General features: G+C 39.0%; 1 protein-coding gene across 3 annotated transcripts in view; it reads left to right on the top strand.

The window, feature by feature from the left end:
* The window catches only part of LOC110456849, a 141,062-nt gene that overhangs the window by 77,092 nt on the left and 42,299 nt on the right, over positions 1-21,671 (top strand). For all 3 annotated transcript variants that reach the window (XM_021507850.1, XM_021507849.1, XM_021507848.1), the window contains exons 63-89: positions 109-279; positions 1,018-1,300; positions 1,718-2,106; positions 2,853-3,042; positions 3,646-3,827; positions 3,942-4,166; positions 4,309-4,646; positions 5,127-5,295; positions 5,772-5,930; positions 6,346-6,498; positions 6,787-6,966; positions 7,204-7,536; positions 7,926-8,159; positions 8,857-9,144; positions 9,416-9,551; positions 9,925-10,075; positions 12,448-12,628; positions 13,928-14,050; positions 14,236-14,452; positions 14,993-15,171; positions 15,361-15,540; positions 16,204-16,376; positions 17,334-17,511; positions 18,152-18,286; positions 18,893-19,297; positions 20,287-20,439; positions 21,216-21,410. In XM_021507850.1, the coding sequence (XP_021363525.1) occupies positions 109-279; positions 1,018-1,300; positions 1,718-2,106; positions 2,853-3,042; positions 3,646-3,827; positions 3,942-4,166; positions 4,309-4,646; positions 5,127-5,295; positions 5,772-5,930; positions 6,346-6,498; positions 6,787-6,966; positions 7,204-7,536; positions 7,926-8,159; positions 8,857-9,144; positions 9,416-9,551; positions 9,925-10,075; positions 12,448-12,628; positions 13,928-14,050; positions 14,236-14,452; positions 14,993-15,171; positions 15,361-15,540; positions 16,204-16,376; positions 17,334-17,511; positions 18,152-18,286; positions 18,893-19,297; positions 20,287-20,439; positions 21,216-21,410 (5,700 nt within the window). The remainder of the gene's footprint in view (positions 1-108; positions 280-1,017; positions 1,301-1,717; positions 2,107-2,852; positions 3,043-3,645; positions 3,828-3,941; positions 4,167-4,308; positions 4,647-5,126; positions 5,296-5,771; positions 5,931-6,345; positions 6,499-6,786; positions 6,967-7,203; positions 7,537-7,925; positions 8,160-8,856; positions 9,145-9,415; positions 9,552-9,924; positions 10,076-12,447; positions 12,629-13,927; positions 14,051-14,235; positions 14,453-14,992; positions 15,172-15,360; positions 15,541-16,203; positions 16,377-17,333; positions 17,512-18,151; positions 18,287-18,892; positions 19,298-20,286; positions 20,440-21,215; positions 21,411-21,671) is intronic.

The following is a 21,671-nucleotide window of genomic DNA, read 5'->3' as shown; positions in this document are numbered from 1 at the left end:
CCCTTCTTGCTACAAAAACAGTCAGCACAGCTATCTGTCAGTCAAAATAGTTTGTCAAAAATAATTTCCGTGATGTATTTTCAACAACAACACATGTTATTATTACAGGGTGGTACTGTACTAGTAACTCCAGCCTCGCCATGCCGTCTGCTCCCGAGGGTGGTCAGTGCCAGGCCGGATTTTATTGCCCCACTGGGTCGTATGAACCTCAGCAGTGTAGCCCTGGCAAGTACTGCCTGACTGTAGGACTGGACACGCCCACTGGAAACTGCTCTCAAGGTAACTAGTAAAATAGACATTTCTAAAATGATAATAATGACAGAAAATACATGATTAGAAAACTTGTATAAGTATTTGGAAATGTTTAAAGTTTATAGAGAATGTGTTACATGGAACAGCGCCATCCTGATACCACAAACGGTGAACATTGACTAAACTATAAAAAAGTATTTCAAAGTCTATTTTATCCTCAAACGGGAATTGAAATAGTAAAATGTTTTTGAATAAATGTTTAGATATCACTTCTTAATTTGAAACTGGATGAATTGCAAAAGCTCAACATGCAAAATTGTAAATCATTTGAGAGGAAATGTGTTGAAATTGAAGAAGTTTGGTGAGTCAAGGGCGTTGTTCTATATTTTTTCACATGTTCCTTCTTGAAATATAGATAATTGCCAAATTTTCAATAATTACCCGACAGATATAAAAAGTAACTGTAAGTACCCAGGAGATTTAAAAGTTAGTGAAGTAATAAACACATTAAGGAAATTTTCAATCCCATATTAAATTTGATTTTTTTTTTTTCAGTAAAGAAAAGATTGGAAAAATATTGTGGATAAAAAGATCTCATTTTGTAGTTATATCTGTAATAATCCATTTGCAGCAGTTTTTATTTTAAAAATAATCGGGGAATTACAAAGATGTACTTTATGACTAAAATATTGCTGTCATAAATTGAAAGTCTGTATATAATCTTAACACAAGTAGATATACACTTATGCATGTAACTTTCCGCAGGATACTACTGCACGCTGGAGGCCTCCGTAGCCACCCCCACAGACAATGTAACCGGTGCCATCTGTCCAGTCGGACACTATTGTGAGGAAATGAGTTCTGCTCCCTCCCCCTGTCCCGTGGGATATTACCAGGACGTCCTGATGCAGGATGAAATCGCTGACTGTAAGATATGCATTGGAGGGAATTACTGTCCAAGCCCTGGGGCTGAACTGCCCGCTGGAAACTGTACTGCAGGGTTCTACTGTCCAGTAGGTCAAAACTCTTCCACGCCTGATGACTACAGGTAATTGTTATTTAGATAACTGTATATATATATATAAGGAGATTAATGTAGACATGTATAAAGGTTCCTGTCCACAGATCATAAAAATAGTGCCACATTACACATTTATAATGATACCTCCACTTTCTGATGACTCAGTTTGACATGATAAACAAAGCAAATAAAAGCTTTTTAGCAACACTGTTTAGTTTCTTATAATTTCATGACATTTTTAATAAATGTCTGAAAAGGTTAATAAATGTAGGTGTTTTTTCTGCTTTTGTGAGATAGTTGTGTCTGTTTTAACTCCCTAAACTTGTGATATTGTCAGAATATTAGAATCGTACAGAATGAAAGAGACAGTAGAACAATAACTTGGTAACTAAAGGACAGTTGTTATTGTAGATTTTTGATGATTAAATGATGTTTATTTATCAGATGTCTAGTTGGCCATTACTGTCCTGAGGGGTCCGAGTCAGCCATTCGCTGTGAGAACGGCACGTACCAAGACCAAGATTCACAGAGTACATGTAAACAGTGTCCGGCCGGATATTTCTGTGACAACACCATGGGGATCGTCGTCCTTGACAACAGCACTACCATCTGTCCCATGGGATACTACTGTCCAGCAGGAACACGCTACAACAATGAGTTCCCGTGTCCTATCGGCACTTTCAACAACCGGACAGGTCTGAGTGTGGTGACCGATTGTACACCATGTTTGGGCGGATACCACTGTCCCATGGTCGGCATGGTAACACCAGTGGACATGTGTGATGCAGGACATTTCTGTAAGCAGTATGCCAACATATCGGCTCCCGACCAAGGTCAGTTTAAATGAGATCTAGACCAACGTCACTTTACCTCAGATCTAGACCAAGGTCAGTTCATCTGAGATCTAGACTAAGGTCAGGTTACCTGAGATCTAGACCAAGGTGAGTTTAGCTGTGATCTAGACCAAGGTCAGTTTACCTGAGATCTAGACCAAGGTCAGTTTAAATGAGATCTAGACCAAGGTCAGTTTATCTGAGATCTAGACCAAGGTCAGTTTATCTGAGATCTAGACTAAGGTCAGTTTACCTGAGATCTAGACCAAGGTCAGTTTACACGAGATCTAGACTAAGGTCAGTTTACCTGAGATCTAGACCAAGGTCAGTTTACCTGAGATCTAGACTAAGGTCAGTTTACCCGAGATCTAGACTAAGGTCAGTTTACCTGAGATCTAGACCAAAGTCAGTTTACCTGAGATCAAGACCAAGGTCAGTTTACATGAGATCTAGAGTCAGGTAATCTTTGTTTATCTGGCTATCACTAATTGTGTTGTCTCGCTATCAAATCAGTGTTTAAGGAAACAAGTTTCCCTGTTTTCTAATCAGAGGAGGTGTCTTCATAATCAAAGCAGACCTGCAATAAATACTACAGGTTTGACATCATCCTTGAGACATGGCTTCGTATTTATCACAACCAATAATTACAGTCCAGCAGGTTCCTCATTCAAATGTTAACAATTATGGTAGTCATCCTGCTCATGTCAGTGAAAAAGTCACCAAATTACACTGGTTACCTTTGGTAGGAGCTGACGCCAACATCTGCCCAGAGGGTTCTTACTGTCTTGTCGGGACTTCGACTCCAATCCCCTGCCCCAAGGGAACGTACAGTAATGGTACCGGTCTACAGGCTGAGGCTGACTGTACCCAGTGTCCCGCGGGCTGGTACTGTGACCAGCCAGGCATGCTCAACGTCACTGGACCATGCGAGGCAGGGTAAGGTTACATCTGTTCTATATAATGCAAGTACAAATTTAGATGCAAATTCCAAGTTTTTACTTCATGTTTCTGAATTTCATATGTTATTTATTCCTCCATCCATCTGTCCATTAAGGATTCTTGACTGCGTAAATGTATAGCTATGCATTGGAAACTTTGTTTACCAGCCTGACTAGCTTTAAAAGATTATTTCAGAAAAAAAACATACCTTGCAGATGTTTTATGCATTAATAATAAAAAGGAAATAAACAAAAAAATAAAGAATCCTGTTCTGAGAGTAAAAGCATGAAAGGGTTGGACCAGCATTCAAACTCCCAAACCTCTGCTCAGTGCTGTGGTGTTTATCAACTGAGCTACCTGATCAATGTTAGTTCCCTGTCCCAACTCAACTACAGATATGTCCAAAACAAATTTAAGAGGATACCACTGTTTGTATGGAAGAACTACAGCGGAACTATCTAGTATTTTACCTGCAGTGGTATAGGATTCCTTAAACATGTCTTTCCTTGATTCTCAATAAACTTTCCAAATAGTATCATTCGTTTTCAATTGAATCGTTCTCTGGATTTCGTACTTATTATTCCTGTTAAACTCCCTCAGGTACTACTGTGAATTGTCCTCCAACCACTCAAGAAGGACCATCTGTCCAGCAGGCAGCTACTGTCCCGAGGGGTCGGGCTGGCCCTCGCCCTGTGACCTTGGGACTTACAGTAACACTGTGGGGCTTGTTAACTCCAGCCAGTGTACCGACTGTGACCCAGGCAGCTACTGTAATGATACAGGTAAAATAATCAAAATAATTCTCCCAATCAATTTTGATTTTAAAACTGCCAAATTTTGAATTAGAATGTTTCAAGGATTTTTTTTATTGAATTCATATTTGATTGGCATTGTAGGCTTGATCACACCCACTGGATCATGTGACGGTGGTTTCTACTGCCCTGGAAGAGACACTGTGCAGAACCCTGTAGCTACGCCTTGTCCAGTTGGCCTACACTGTCCTATAGGTAGTGGCTTACCAGTACCTTGTGAACCTGGAACATTCGCCAACTTTACGCAGGCGTCTATGTGTCTTACGTGTCCGGAAGGTTTCTATTGTGTACCTGAAGAAGTCATCCAAGGTAGATAACTCATTTGTCATTTATTTCCTTCACACACAAAATATTCTGAAATTTGTTTTATTGAGATAAGTAAAAGTATAGAAATTTACGTTAGATTTCACGGCAATACACATTTGTTTATGATTATCCATCAATTTTCCAGGTAATTCCACAACTGGTCATCGTTTATGTTCTCGTGGGTTTTACTGCACTGCCGGTACTGGTCGTAACGAGTCCGCATGTCCGGCTGGGACATACAGTAACCAGTTAGGCCTCGTCATGGAGTCAGAATGTCAGCAGTGTACTGGAGGCATGTACTGTGACGTTACTAACCTCACCGCCCCTGTCGCGGATTGTACTGCAGGGTACTACTGTGAGACTGGCGTGGACACACCCACCCCTACAGGGAACCACACAGGTACCGGCGGGATCTGTCCGATCGGTTACCAGTGTCCACGAGGCACTATCGTACCACAAGGATGTGACGCAGGATCTTACCAGGTAACTTTCGTTAAGTGATTCTGAGAAAAAAACCTTTGTCATGTCTAATTTTCATTTTGAGTTTTACATGGAAAGCTAGACCTCTAGCAGTATTTAGCTCACTTCCTTAAATGACCTCAGCTATTGATGGGATGGTAAACCCTGTGAAAGAACTATTTAGATCCTGTTTTACATGACATTGATACCAAAATTTACTATTGACTTAAAAATGTTTCTCTTGTCCTCATTTTCACCTAAATAACAAGTTAACAGTTGGAATGACCAAAATGTGTTTGTTTTCATGGGACTGATTGTAATTAGTTAGAAATATGTCCCAAGCTATGAGGAACTTTTGTGGAGCTAATGTTTCATTACTCCCATGTTCAGATTGTTAAACATAGCATGTATGATAAAGTAAACTTATATATCACAAGGTGACCTTGAACGTTTTGAAATGTTTACATCCTCATGACCTTGGCGTGATTTTGAAATGTTATCCAGGACGAGAGTAACCAGGCATCGTGTAAGTCGTGTCCAGCAGGTTACTACTGTATCGCCAACAGTACGACATACTCGGACAAACCGTGTCCATCCGGTCACTACTGTCCAGCCAAGACATCATACGACACCCAATTCCCGTGTTCTGCTGGAACATTCAACAATCTGACTGGTAAACTATCAAGATTTTCATTTTTGATGAAGTTATAAGGTCGCTGTGTGTCCCAGCTCTACAGATAGTGTCTGCCTTGTCATCCTTCATACTTGCAGACTCTAGTACATTTCCCTGTTCAGCTAATCTTACTGATGGTAAAATATAGAATAACTCTTTTAGAAAATAAATTTAAATTTGTTTAATACATTATACAGCAGATTCCATGATTTCATAGCCCTGTTGTTGGGAAATTTGTTTGCTAAACTGGATTATTGGAATAGCTGAAAACAGAAGTTCAGCTGATCCCCATCTTAGAACTTTGCATCACCACTAAACAGGATTATTCTATGTAGACAGAAAAACATTCTGTATTAGGGTATTTCATGTAAAGAGGCAAATGTGTTTGTCAGGTAAATTTTAACACCTTACCAGACAAAAATGGCTAGTCTAAGCACTGTTATTGTCACCTTCGTTTTTTTTTTGTTTTTTTCTAGGTAAATCTAATTCCAGCGCCTGTGAGCCATGTACCCCTGGATCTTACTGTGGTTCCCCAGGGATGAGCTCCCCCACAGGGCTTTGTGACCCTGGCTGGTACTGTACTCTGGGGTCTAGCCTCGCTCAAACTTTGACTGACGGTGGAAAATGTGTAGCAGGTATGTGAACGTAATACAGTGATCCTAGTGTGCCATAAAGTCAGAGTTTATGTCAGCTCATCAAGGTTTCCATAGCTTGAAGCGACTGGAAGCCCATGTCTCCCTTCTGGAGTATGCTAGTCTATTGCTAGTACACATTAACCCATTTACCTCTGAAGTTACATTTGAACCTTACCAAATCAAAGACTGGGCAAGTCCAGTATAAATATGAAGGGGTGAATGAATTAATACAGCTGTGTAGACTAGATCGCTCAGGACTAAAGGTGTCTTGATGGTTTCATATCAAAGACTACTTTGAATAAACAGTCCAAAAGTCTCAGTCAAGATGGATGCATAAGTGACTATTTATTGAGAACTTTTTTGTTTTTAATGCATTGTGTATGATGTTTGACGCAGAGAGTAATCTCCCTTACAGGAACTTACTGCCCCATGGGAAGCTCCGCCCCTGTGGGATGTGACCCGGGTATGTACTGCAACGTTGACATGATGAGTTTGCCCACGGGGAACTGTTCTGCCGGATATTATTGTGATACCAACTCCACCACAAGTCAACCGACGGGCACCGGAGGTAAGGACGTTATCTAAACAAACTAACCCACTGGTATAGGTTTTCTGTGCTCCTTTCTCTAACTCATTTACCCCTGAAGACACATTTCAACTCTTCCAACTCCAAAGGTTGGAATAGTCCATTATGAAATTTTAAGGGTGAATGAGTTAAACAACACTTTAAATACTGCTTAAGCACAATAATTTGTTTACTTGATATACCTCTCCAGCACTAAATGGATTTATGAAAAAAATGTGTTTTCGCCAAAAAGTAATACTTATCTACTTAATGCCAACTTTTATTTTACAGGTAACCAGTGTCCTTCGGGTCACTACTGTGTAGAGGGAAGCTCTGCCCCCGAACCTTGTACCCCAGGCTACTTCCAGCCCAGTATGGGTGCCCAGAATTCTACGTGGTGTCTAGCTTGCACAGCTGGATATTATTGTAACAGTAGTGGGCTGGCAGTGGAGGATGGCATGTGTGATGCAGGTAAATAAGCTGAAATGGGAAAATTTTCACCTCATTTTATTTTTGCTTTATTCACTCTGAAAGTAATTTGTAAATAGTTTTAGTCTAGTTAAATGACTTATACTGTTACTTATGCTGGATAAAACAGGAAATATTACATACAGTAATTCCCTATCTGTGTAAAGACAATATTGCAGATTGTTATCTCCCTTTGTTTCCTGTGCTAAAGGTTGTGCTCCCCTCCCTTGTATCTTAAAGGTTACTATTGCCCCGAGGGCCAGGTTGTGAGGAACCCGAGCGCGTATGAGTGCCCCGTTGGCTACAAATGTCCGACAGGTTCGAGTATCTATCAGTTGTGCCCGGCTGGATTCTACCAAGACGAGATGAGACAAGACACATGCAAGGAGTGTGTCGAGGGATTTTACTGTGACAACTCCGTCGGACCTATATCTAACTACACCGAGTACATCTGTCCCGAGGGGCACTACTGTCCTAATGGGACCAAGGTCGCTAATGAGTTCCCATGTCCAACAGGCACCTTCAACAACCAGACTGGCCTGAGATGGGACTCCGAGTGTATGGCCTGTACTGGTATGTACATTACCTGTTCAGCTTGTCAAACTTGTTCTAATATGTTTAGTATATTTTGGTAATTTATTCAAAAATTCATTTAAAAAATAAATTTTGATTTGTTTAATAATACAGCAGATTTCAAAATTTCATAGCTGATCTGTTGTTGGAAACTTGTTTGCTAAAACGGAGATACATTCTTTTTCAAAATAAAATTAGAATTTTCTTAATAACGTTTTGAAAGAAAAGTTATCTGTATTAAAAGCTGTGCTGTAAGATACTATGACTGAGGAACCATCTGATCATAACATAAAAGTGAAATTATATTGCATCACGATTTATCATGTTTGTCAGCCAATTAACACCATAAGAATTTATATTAATCATTCATGTTTTATTGTCTTGGTTAGGTGGACTGTACTGTACAGCGGGCACTGTCGTCCCGTCAATGCCATGTGCCGCAGGATACTACTGTCGCACGGCCGCCCAAACAGCCGCACCTTCTCAGGGGTCAAATGCTGATCCCTGTCCAGTCGGTCACTACTGTCCGGAGCAGACCACTGAACCCATCAAATGTCTACCAGGAACCTTCTCCAACAACACCAAGCTGATGAATGTCACAGACTGTAACTCATGTACCATAGGTCAGTAGGGGTCAAGGTCATAGGTCACTCTTATTTTGTAGGTTAAACATTAATTGTTTAACACTATGTGAAAAATCTTCTTTTAACTTCATAAATCACACTTGTTGGTCCAGCTGGTAGTGCAGAGGATCTGAATGTTCAGGGGGAAATAAGAACACCAATAGGAAAGCCACATAGTCGGGCAGGTGACCTGATACCTGTTCATGTCTTACTGGGGAGAAAGACAATACACAATCAACTGAGCCACCTGTCTACCTCAAATATAACCACCATCAGGGCCCAGTTGTTCAAAAGATGATTAGCTTAATCACTGTTTAGCGACATTTTTCAACCTGTAATGATTTCGTCAATACACAAGGTGAAAACTTGTTATTTTACACATAGATTTACTCTACTAAATACTTGATATCTGAAAATTTGCGCTAATCACTGATTAAGCTAATCACCCTTTGAACAACTGGGCCCAGGTCAAAAAGATACAGAGATCGGGTAAAACTAACTTGCTTCACAATTGTTTTGAAATAAATACAGCTTGACTTTCAATAGAGTGATCTGCCCTTGTACTGGGTTGCTGATACGTTTGTATGATGTAGCTGGTATCATGTTCCGTCCAAACACTTTGACGCTATTGCTATAAGGTAAATGTATGATCCACTATACATGTTTCATGTAGAGTTATCTGCCATTGTCCTTTTAGGTTCGTATTGTAATGATTCGGGACTGATTGAGCCGACGGGGCTGTGCGCACCAGGTTTCTTCTGTATCGAGGGATCCGACAACAGTTCACCACAGATCTGTACAGCAGGACGTTACTGTCCGGAGGGCACCCACACACCTGTTAGGTGTCCAGCTGGGACATTCTCTAACAGCACAGGACTGACCGCTTCGGGCGAATGTACAAACTGTACAGGAGGCAGCTACTGTACACAAACCGGGCTCACTGATGTTGAGGGCAACTGTACAGCTGGTTACTACTGCCCAGAAGGTCGGTATCAAAGTTACCTCACTATAATCTCTCCTTTAAAGCTACCGTTAGTAAAGTTATTCTAATGTATAAGGATGAGTGATTGGTCGATTTAAGAATATTTCTTTTGTACTTTTTCACCATGAACTCTGACCTCTTGAGTATCTTGGTTTAGTGACATGGTATTAGCTGTATCTGACCTCAAGTATTCAAACACAATTCACGATCCCAAAAGTTAACAGATTAATTTATTTTACAAACCTGACTAATCTGACATTGTGGTGCTTTCCAGGGTCAAGTACACATAATGCTATCATCTGTTCTATCGGCCTGCATTGTCCCGAGGGAAGTGACCAGCCCCTGGCCTGTGAAGCTGGAACCTTCACCAACAGTACAGGGATGTCTTCCTGTAACATCTGTCCTGACGGGTAAGTCTGTTTCATTTACATTACTGTAGAATTGTTGTTTTCTGCAGAAAGTGCTTTGTTTTAGCTGTGAATGTACAGTGTTTTGTTCACTATAGAAATTAGAGGGATAATCCCAGTTAGAGCTCATTGTAAATGGAAACAGCAGATAATGTTATCAATTCTTATGGATTCTCACACCCATTATTGTAACCTATTATACATTGCATACACACTGTCATATATCTTTCATTTTGACCGTTTTCATGGTGGAGCTGAATTGGAGGGTTATTTCGGGGTTTCAGTTAGCTTACAATTTCAGTTTTTGTTCAGATTGTGTCATGTGACAAAAAATATTGACGCAGGAAATCCTAATTATATGTATTTTCTTGGTCAGATTCTACTGTGTGGCTCAGAATGTCAGCGCTGGAATTCCAGAATCAGGATATTTTAATTGTCCGATGGGCTACTACTGTCCTGCTGGAACTGGACTTAATTGGCAGCCTTGCCCGAAGGGGACCTACAGCCAACAAACTAACCTCTATATGGTATGTACCTACAGCCACTAACCTATATAGGGTATGTACCTACAGCCAACAAACTAACCTATACAGGGTATGTACCTACACAAAATAACCTCTATAGGGTAAGTACCTACAGCCAACAAACTAGCCTGTACAGGGTATGTACCTACAGCCAACAAACTAACCTATATGGGGTATGTACCTACAGCCAACAAACTAACTTGTATAGGGTATGTACCTACAGCCAACAAACTAACCTATATAGGGTATGTACCTATGGCCAACAAACTAACCTATACAGGGTATGTACCTACACAAAATAACCTCTATAGGGTATGTACTTACGGCCAACAAACTAACCTCTATAGGGTATGTACCTACAGCCAACAAACTAACCTATACAGGGTATGTACCTAAAGCGAATAAACTAACCTGTATAGGGTATGTACCTACAGCCTACAAACTAACCTATATAGGGTATGTACCTACAGCCTACAAACTAACCTATATCGGGTATGTACCTACAGCCAATAACCTATATAGGGTATGTACTTACCCCAAACAAACTAACCTATAGAGGGTATGTACCTACGCAAAATAACCTCTATAGTGTATGTACCTACACCAAATAACCTCTATAATGTATGTACCAACAGCCAACAAACTAACCGATACCGGGTATGGACCTAAAGCGAATAAACTAGCCTGTATAGGGTATGTACCTTCACAAAATAACCTCTATAGCGTATGTTCCTACATGTACAGCCAACAAATTAACCTGTATAGGGTATGTGCCTACAGCCTACAAACTAACCGATATAGGGTATGTACCTCCAGCCAACAAACTACCCTATATAGGTTGGTTTGTAGGCTGTAGGCACATACCCTATATAGGATAGTTTGCTGGCTGTAGGTACATTCCTTATAGAGGTTAGTTTGTTTGCTGTAGTTACATACCCTATATAGGTTAGTTTCTTGACTGCAAGTACATACCCTATATAAGTTAGTTTGTTGGCCCTAGGTACATACCCTATATCGGTTAGTTTGTTGGCTGCAGGTACATACCCTGTAGAGGTTAGTTTGTGTAGGCACATACCCGGTTAGGTTAGTTTGTTGGGTGTAGGTACATACACCATATAGGTTAGTTTGTAGGCTGGAGGTACATACCCGTATAGGTGAGTTTGTTTGCTGTAGCTACATACACTATAGAGATTATTTTGTGTAGGTACATAACCGATATAGGTTAGTTTTTTGGCTGTACATGTAGGTAAATACCCTGTAAAGGTTGTTTTTTGTAGGTAATGCCCTATATAGGTTAGTTTATTGGCTGTAGGTACATACCATATATAGGTTAGTTCGTTTGCTGAAGGTACATACCCTATAGAGGGTAGTTTGTGTAGGTACATACCATATATAGGTTAGTTTATTCGCTTTAGGTCCATACCCTGTATAGGTCAGTTTGTTGGCTGTAAGAACATACCCTATACAAGTTAGTTTGTTGGCCGTAAGCCTATATAGGTTAGTTTATTCGCTTTAGGTCCATACCCTGTATAGGTCAGTTTGTTGGCTGTACGTGTAGGTACATACCGTTATTTTGTGTAGGTACCTACCCTATACAAGTTAGTTTGTTGGCCGTAAGCCTATATAGGTTAGTTTCTTGACTGCAAGTACATACCCTATAAAGGCTATTTTGTGTTGGTACATACCCTATATAAGTTAGTTTGTTGGCCATGGGGACATACCCTATACAGGGTAGTTTATTCGCTTTAGGTACATTCCCTGTAAAGGTTATTTTTTGTAGGTACATACCCTGGATAGGTTAGTTTTTTGGCTGTAGGTACATTCCTTATAGAGGTTAGTTTGTGTAGGCACATACCCTATACAGGTTAATTTGTTGGCTGTACAGGGTATGTACCTCCAGCCTACAAACTAACCTATACAGGGTATGTACCTACACAAAATAACCTCTATAATGTATGTACCTACAGCCAACAAACTAACCTATATAGGGTATTACCTACAAAAAATAACCTTTACAGGGTATGTACCTACATGTACAGCCAACAAACTAACCTGTATAGGGTATGTACCTACAGCCAATAACCTATATAGGGTATGTACCTACAGCCAATAAACTAACCTATATATGGTATGTACCTACAGCCAACAAACTAACCTATATAGGGTATGTACCTACACAAAATAACCTATACAGGGTATGTACCTACAGCCAGCAAACTAACCTATATAGGGTATGTACCTACACAAAATAACCTATATAGGGTATGTATGAAGCAGACCCTAATAAATTCAAAGTCACTTACTTTGCATACTAATACCTAAACTGTCATTGAAAATACAAAATCAAAAATAATGAAATTATTTCTGTTCATCAGGTGAACCAGTGTAAGGACTGCGATGGCGGTTATTATTGTTCAGAAGAGGCTGCCACCAATACGACAGGACTGTGCCAGGCTGGTTATTACTGTCAATCAGGTGTCGACCGTGCCAACCCCGACAACGCAGCCGTAAACAGCACATACCCTCCATCATGTCCTCTGATTGGTGGCCACACAGGTCTGGAAATATTTGCTTGATAATTTTATTCTTTGATTAGCTAGCATACAGATCAGTATTGTCATTTATATAATAATTTATGTTGTCTGCTTGGTGGAAAACAGGTCGGTGAGGTAATTCATAATGATATCCCCGCAACGAAGTTAGGGGGGGTGTACTGGAATCACCCTGTCTGGATGTCTGTCTGTCTGTCTGTCTGTCTGTCGTCTGCAGTAACTTGTCCGGAAAACTCTAACTTAACTAACAGGTGGATTTCATTGAAACTTTGCATAAATGATCAGTATCTTATGTAGTTGTGCACTGGCATTTTAATTTGGGATTTCGACCCTTTTTGATGGAGTTATGCCCCTTTTTGCGAAATGCTTGTCCGGAAAACTCCTCCTTAATTAACAGGTGGATTTCATTGAAACTTTGCATGAATGATCAGTATCTTATGTAGTTGTGCATCAGCAATTTAATTTGGGATTTCGACCCTTTTTGCTGGAGTTATACCCCTTTGTGCGAAATACTTGTTTATTTTTTTGTTATTTTATTTTTTTGTTTTTAATGAAATAGTGATTACCATAACTCAATACTGGTGGGAGACTATATTGATTTGCATAAGTAAGCCTTTAGCGTACAGTTCTAGTTTAAATAGGAGCGGGGATATTAGTTAGCCTTTGGCTGACAGTTATAGTTATTTCTGTCCTCTGATCGGTGAATACAAATGTGGTTAGATCATGTATAGAATGGGTCTGTTCTCTGATTGGTTGATGTCATATTGCTAGATTATTTACAGCTATTTTGCTTCTAGTGTTATGGAAGTTATGCCCCGTTTTGCGAAATCCTCAATTGTCTCCTTCATTCTGGTTGTCCAGAATAATGCTCATAAAAATTCAACACATTGCCATCACTTTATTTTTCTGTACATTGCAATTATGGAGAGGGTGTTAGTTTTAATTTGAGTGGAGGAGGGGTTGTGACTTAACCCATGGCTTACAGTTATTGTTGTAGGCATTTTATATGTGAAATATGACACTCCAAGTATGCTTAAAGTATACATTTTTAGCCATTTGACCTCAATTATCTGGAAGGCAGATAGAGGGATTTCATACAAAACACATAAATTGAGTCAAAATATTTTGAAAAAGAAAGATTTTAATAGAATAACAATATTAGTTAGTTAACTTATTTAAAATTTAAAAAAATCATGGTCTCTATTGGGAGTTACTGGTTCATAAATTGCAGTATTAATATTTCATATTTCCACAATTAAATAAATGTAAAGTTTTTTTCAAAATTTCTTTATTATTGTTTTAGGCTATGGGGATATCTGTCCCCTTGGTTACAAGTGTCCTGAAGGAAGTGACGCCCCTATTGGTTGTCCCGCTGGGGAGTACCAGGATGAGACGACTCAGAGCACATGTAAAGCATGCCCAGCAGGTGAGATTCCCTTATAATAACTTATCCGAATTAAAATTATGAACATTGATAGTGTGTGAAATACGATACTTATTATAGTTAATATCAACATCAATATTTTTTTCAAATTTGAAATTTTATTGTGATGAAAAAGTAATTTGATTAATATAGAGTAACATTTAATCTTGTAAATCCTTTGTCAACAGGATACTACTGTCTGGCTAACTCGACTGACTACACAGACAAGTCCTGTAACAGTGGATACTATTGTCCTGAAAACACCACACAGAAGTATGCTAATCCCTGCTCCGCTGGAACATTCAACCCCGCCACAAACCAGGTCAACTCCTCAGCTTGTGTGACATGTACACCGGGGAAATACTGTCAGACCACAGGGTTGTCTGCCCCTACTGGAAACTGCAGGTATGTAATATAGGAGTTGTCTCCCCCTACTGTAAACTGCCACTACATGTACATAACTAACTCTTGTGAAATATATATTTTTTGTTAATATTGTGTTATATTATTGAATGATAAGTGCTGTAGAGAATCATGAAATATTTTGATAAAAAAGTAATGCACACAAAGTTAATACTTAAACCAAAATGCCTGTCTATCTGCATACACATGATTGTATATTTTACTTCACCATTGTCCTGACAAGGTAGCAGAGGCAAATGTGTAATCCTTTAAATCTTGTAGTGTTAGCTTGCTTACTGTCAGCTTTGTTTATATGAATTTGATCTTCGTCTCCTCTGAAAGTCACAAATAAGAAATGTATGTGCTAACAGAATTGAATAACTGTTGATACAGGCCCATTGAGCCTTTTGTTCATTGTCCATCATATCAGTTTGTCTAACATAGCCAGAAGGTGATCTTAAGGAGTTGTTGGGGTATTAGGTTGCAGTTCACAGTGTAAAAATCTTTTAAGTAATAATGTTTAATGAGTTATTTCCCTTACAGTGGAGGGTACTACTGTTCAGGTGGAGCCACCAGTCCCAGCCCTACCGATCCAAGCATGGGAGGAACCTGTTCGTTAGGCCAGTATTGTCCGGAGGGAAGTGAGGCCGCTATTGAGTGTACACCGGGAATGTACTGTCAGGGTATCCGGCTCACAGAACCCACTGGAAACTGTTCTCAGGGTAAGATTTAGCTCTGATATTTTGTAATGTATATTGAAGACCAGAATGATGATATCTAAATTTTGAAATGTTCCCTTTTTTCCATACTTTATTTGCTAATCAATGAGCTTCAAATAAAAAAAATCAAATTAAAAGGAATTTTAATAGAAAATATGTACTACATGTGACTTACTTGGTGTCATCTGACAGGTTACTACTGTAATGGCAGCACCGCATTTAGCATGCCCCCAGATGGTACCACTGGTGGAAACTGTCCTACAGGCTATTATTGTCCTGAGGGAAGTGCTTATCCTACGCCTTGTCCGATTGGTTACTATCGAGGGTCTATCCGTGGAACCAATCCCTCATCCTGTACCATCTGTACCAAAGGTAACTTAGATAGAGGATAGCCGGAGCATGATCAAGGCATATTCGCACTTTGCCCGTAAAATCAATTTTGGCCTAGTATTAATTTTTAACTTCACATTTGAATAGTGTGTTCATTATACTGTTTACTGATACTTGCTGTAATGATACATTCACGCTCATTACAGAGGGCGAAAAAAGCCAAATCAAAATGCAGCTAATTCTCTGTATACAGTAACCATTCCTATTATGTTAATCTTCTATTTTCTTCTTCAGTTAGTTTCCAATCATCTCTACTTTACTGTAAGAACATTAGTTGTGAATAGAAGACAAAATATATGTACAAAGTTAATAAAATACAGATAATTGTCAATCGACTATTGTAAGAGTGAATGGGATGAAAACCTCAGGTGATGACACAGCTTTTAAAGCACCGGGTACCAGAGCTCCTTAACTTTGGCAGTATAGCTATAAATATTTGTTCTGAAGAAGTAAAACATCTATTTACCTTAAAAATATTATTTTAGAGGATAAACTGAGTGAGTAGAATGTGCTTGAGAATAAACTGTCAATATGAATTTCAATTTACATAATATGAAATTAGATCATTAATTATCACATTCATGAAGTTGTAATAAATAATCTTAAATATGATGTAAGATAATTTATTGATCCAAAACCTTCCAGGAAAGCATTGTGACTCGGAGGGCCTAGGAGCGCCAGCCGGAGACTGCGCCCCGGGATACTACTGCCCTGCCGGTCAGACTTCAGTCACACCTGCCAACTTTAGCTGTGACCCAGGCTACTTCTGTGTGGGGGGCAAAGAGGCACAAGAGGCCTGCCCCTCGGGCACCTACCAGGTAAATACTCGTTATGTGAGGTGAATACAAGTTGAGTTGAACTGCTACTATTAGAATGTCTGGGTAAATTTTCAGATTACTTCAAATAACTTTACCACAGCAAAGGCACTTGGAATACATACAAAAAGAAGGTTTGTTTGGTAGATATGAATTTTAATTTGATTTCAAATTAAGAATGTTTTGATATAATAGATCTTTATGTGATGGAGTATAAATACTTGTTTAGTCAGGTAAAAATATGTCAATACTTGCTGGGTTAGGAAAAGATAGGCAAAAATTCATTTTGCTGGATAAAAATATGCAAATACTTAGTAAAAACAGGTAAATAATCGTTTTGCTGGATATATATATATATACTGTATTTTACCAGTGATAAGCCCAGGGGGCCTGTGCATGAAAACAAGTCAAAAGTAGGGGGTGGTGTAAGGAAACTATTCCTTACGTAGAGTCAGTAACAAATACTTGTTGTTCTAGGTAGGATAGGTAAAATATTTGTTAAGCTAGGTAAATAAAGCTTATTACCTTGTTAAGGTAACACAAGAAAATTTCATTTTATAGATAAATAGTTTTAATACAGGTTATTTTTGTAAGTTCATGTAGATAATAGTTACTGTAAATGTACACATTTTAGCGATAGTCTTATTTTAGCGCTCTAGCACTTTAAATATTACACTAAGTTATCATTGCACCAATAGAAGTTCATGTACATTGTTCTCTATGGAGTATTGGGTGGATGCACCAATTCATCAAAGTGCTGATCTGTTCAAATCTGATGATGTGCTAAAACTCAAGTAAGCCAAAATAAGTATTATGTACTTGTCCACCTGACAGTTACTCATCAGGTACAAATTGTTACCTCACCTGGCTTTTTACACAGGTAAATCGTTTGCACCGACAACTTTTGAAATGTTTGTACATATTTGTTCATGGAACCCTGATCCTGACCTTTGTTTACAGGACAACCCTGGTCAGTCTGAATGTCTGACCTGTCCACAGGGCTACTACTGTAATGCTACATTTGGACCTGTGGTCAACTACGCAGCCACGGTGTGTCCTGAGGGATACTACTGTCCGAACGGCACAGAGCATGCTGACCAGTATCCATGTCCTAAAGGAACATTCAACAACAGGACAGGTATGTAGGACCAGAGTCACAATGGATAGGGATTCATCTTCTACTGTGCTTCATTGTAGTTGTCGCATTAAAGCTGCCTGATAAGAATTTTTTGATAATGAATTCTTTCGCATTCTGTAGTAGTATAATAAAATGTCTCCCTGTTATAGTATTGTAATAAAATGTCAACCTGTTATAGTATTGTAATAAAATGTCTCCCTGTTATAGTATTGTAATAAAATGTCTCCCCCTTATAGTATTGTAATAAAATGTCTCCCCCTTATAGTATTGTAATAAAATGTCACCCCGTTATAGTATTGTAATAAAATGTCACCCCGTTATAGTATTGTAATAAAATGTCTCCCTGTTATAGTATTGTAATAAAATGTCTCCCCGTTATAGTATTGTAATAAAATGTCTCCCCCTTATAGTATTGTAATAAAATGTCACCCTGTTATAGTATTGTACTAAAATGTCACCCTGATGATGCAGTGAATCCCCATCCACATTATAATCCAGAAAATAATTTAAAAAATAATAATTTCTGAGTAAGTAATGATGATACGTGTTTATATGAATTCTTGGCAGACTCATAAATTAGCATAAAAATAAATACTTTAAACAATATCAAACATTTACAGTTAGTTGTTTTGCTATGTAGGTTTGACCAACTCGTCTGATTGTTCGCCCTGCACTGGGAGGTGGGCTTGTGATCAGGTCGGACTGACGTACCCCTTACAGCTGTGTTCAGCGGGCTACTTCTGTCGAGAGGGTGCTGATTCTACAACACCTAACTGTAAGTCACATTGTTACAAATGGTTAAAAATTGTTAAACAAGCCACCTACCTTATTTAGCACATACTAGTGGACATTTCTACTCAACTTTATAATCAGATTTCAAATACATTTTATTGCATGTTTATCGCAAGACCAGAAAGTGTTTTGTAATGTAATCAGATTTTAGGTCACCTGAGCCTGCCTCCTCCTTGTCATTAATCATTGTAAATAATTCACATTTTATACATCTTCTTAAGAACCATAAGGATTACCATATTGGTTTTGGACCAGCATATAGCTGTGATGTAGGACTAGGAAAGTTGTTAAAATTGAGTGAGCCTGACCTATGTTTAAGGTCACAAGGTTCAAATATGTTAAAATCTTCAAATGGCATTAGCTCATATTGCAGACTATGTAGGATCTATTAGCAGTACTTTCAGCTATAAGCTAACATTTTCTATGGTGCGCGCTAGCGCTTCGTAAATAATATGTTCTTTAGCTAAGTTTACTAAGCTGAAGAAGGGATTGATGTAAATACTTATATTTATCATGTCATTACATTGCTGAGACCATTGTAACGCCTCCATTTGTAGCAATATCACTTTATTTATTTTTACCCCTACAGTGGTTACTGCCGATGACTGTCCTGCGGGATCTTACTGCCCCGAGGGTACGGACGAGCCTATCCCCTGCCCCGAGGGCACGTACAGCAATGCAATGAACCTTCATATGGAAAGTCAGTGTGTCAACTGTACTGGTGGCTATCACTGTAACGAGACCGGTCTGACTGCCCCCGCCGGACAGTGTCAAGAAAGATACTACTGTCCCTCTGGTTCAAGGTCGGTGACGGAGGCCCTCTGTCCAATTGGTCACTTCTGTGGTGTTGGTACTGAGTATCCAGACCAGTGCACAAACGGAACATTCTCAGACGCGACTGGACTGGCATACAACTACGAGTGTGCAAATTGTACATCTGGATACTACTGTAACGGAAATGGACTTACGAATGTCACAGGGCCTTGTAAAGCTGGTAAGTGTGAAACGAATGTCACAGGGCCTTGTAAAGCTGGTAAGTGTGAAACGAATGTCACAGGGCCTTGTAAAGCTGGTAAGTATTTAACGAATGTCACAGGGCCTTGTAAATCTGGTAAGTATGAAAAAGACTTGCTTGCATCACTTACAACTCACAATATCATAAGTGTATAAATTATAATTTGTTTTAGTTGAACTATATTGCTATAATCACAGTTACTACAATATACCTGCACATAATTTTTTCAAGTCTCATGAATGGTTCAATAGTTGTTATACTTATGCAACTACAAAAAACCTTCCTAGTACCGTAATGTGTCGGATCTACCTAAAAGTACCTTGTTCATGTTGTCTCCAGTGACTTAAACACAACTTTTCAGCTGTAATTTCTACCAAAATAATACATACCAATGGTCTTCAACATACACGATAATACTCCACAATCTCAACTGTAAGAACTGTTATTCTTTCATATATTTGTGAAATATTTATCACATCACAAAGAAAACCTCGTCTTCTTTTCATTACGCCTCTAATGACTGATCATCTGTTGACAGACAGGTAATACAGCAGAAATATTAAATCCACTTGGTATTACTAGATGCACCTCATTATAATCATCATTGGAGGCACGGTAGTCCAGTGGTAGGACGCCGGGCTCGTGACCGAAGGGTTGCGGGTTCGCGCCACAGCACGGCAATGTGTTGTATCTTTGAGCAAGATACTTTACTCCGCTTGTTCCTGTCTACTCAGCTGTAAATGAGTACGTGGTTGGGCAGTGCTAGAATTGTTGAATGTAGCTGTTAGCGCCAAAATGGCAGCTCCGGCTCCAGGGAGTTGAGAAATGTATTGGCTGGTTGCAAAGGCCCTATAACCAAGGATAATAATTTGTGAACCGCTTTGAGACGACCTACGAACTAGGTTGTGATAAAGCGGTATATAAGAACCTCCAATTATTATCATTATTATTATCCTTGTTTGTTTTAGGTTACTACTGTCCGTCAGGATCCAGCGTGGAGACTCAGATCATCTGTCCGGCGGCCACGCATTGTCCCGAGGGTACCGGAACTCCTCAGTACTGTCCAGACGGCTCGTTTACGGACTACGACGGAGCCTTCGTCTGCGATGTGTGTCCTGAAGGTTTGTCCTAGTCCTCCGCGTTACTTTTTTATGGATTATGCATCAACAAATATTTTTTAATAGAAATATTCTTGACCCAAAAACCTAGAAAAATAAACATATTTTTAAAAAAAAAAGCAATACAACCAGTACAGAATTTGCAAATGTTTCTAGACATTGGTAATGCACTTTGATATTATTGTGTTTGTAAAAAGTAATTATTTTGACATGTAAAAGACAGTGTTTATGCAGTACTTCATGTTTGACATAAACACCAATTTGTGACATGGTAATTAAAATAGGAGATGTCACAATGTAACCATGTAACCTACCTAACTGCCTCTGAGTATTGACTGTAACTACGAACACTTGTTATAGTCACAGTTGTAAACTCCCTTGAATCAGAACCTCCCCGAACTGTGTGTTATGTAATTAGAAATTCCAACCTTTTTGTAAATACTTCACTTTACACCTATAAAAGGGTTTCATATATTTAGAAAGCATTGTATCAATGGCAATTATGTGAACAAGTCTTAATTGATGAGTGTTGTTCGATATAAAGGCAAATTCATTATTCTGATTGAGGTAAAAGATGCTTGCAATGAAAGTCTCCCTACTAAAAATGCAGTCTTCCTACGAACAGGAGTGAAGTCTCCCTGCTATATGATCTGAAATAATCACGTATATGAAAATATGGAGGGGAATACGACAGGAGGATTCCCATACAAATACATAGATATCGGCCTGTTAGATAATTGTATCACCAATATTCTTATAAGAATTGTATTTTGTTGCAGGTTACTACTGTATCCCTGAGTTAGTGACTCCTGGTGTAGCATCTACTGCCAAGACTCTGTGTCCCGAGGGATTCTTCTGTCCTAACGGAACAGGACACAACTTTCAGCCCTGTCCAGCTGGAACCTTCAACAACGTTACCGGGCTACAGAAGGCAGAGGATTGTATGCCATGTACGGAGGGAAAATTCTGTCAAGGTTGGCGACAAATGTCTTTTAATCCTGAAATACTGAAGTACAGTTCAAATTTAGAAAAAATATTGTTACTTTAAAATGAAAAACGTTAATTTCATTAAACTAATTAGGAACTTAAAATCTGGTTGACTTGAACTTGTTGTGTCCATGAGTGTTTCAAATATTGTGAGGAAACATTTTGGATTATTTACATTGATCTGGTTACAGGGCAGTGAGAGATATTTTAATAAGGATTATGGAAGAAGGCAATAGTTGGGTTAGGAT

Source organism: Mizuhopecten yessoensis, unplaced genomic scaffold, assembly GCF_002113885.1.
Source record: "Mizuhopecten yessoensis strain PY_sf001 unplaced genomic scaffold, ASM211388v2 scaffold8931, whole genome shotgun sequence".
Lineage (NCBI taxonomy): Eukaryota > Metazoa > Mollusca > Bivalvia > Pectinida > Pectinidae > Mizuhopecten > Mizuhopecten yessoensis.
The sequence above is the reverse complement of the archived record's forward strand: the minus strand, read 5'-3'. Positions and strand labels throughout refer to the sequence as shown.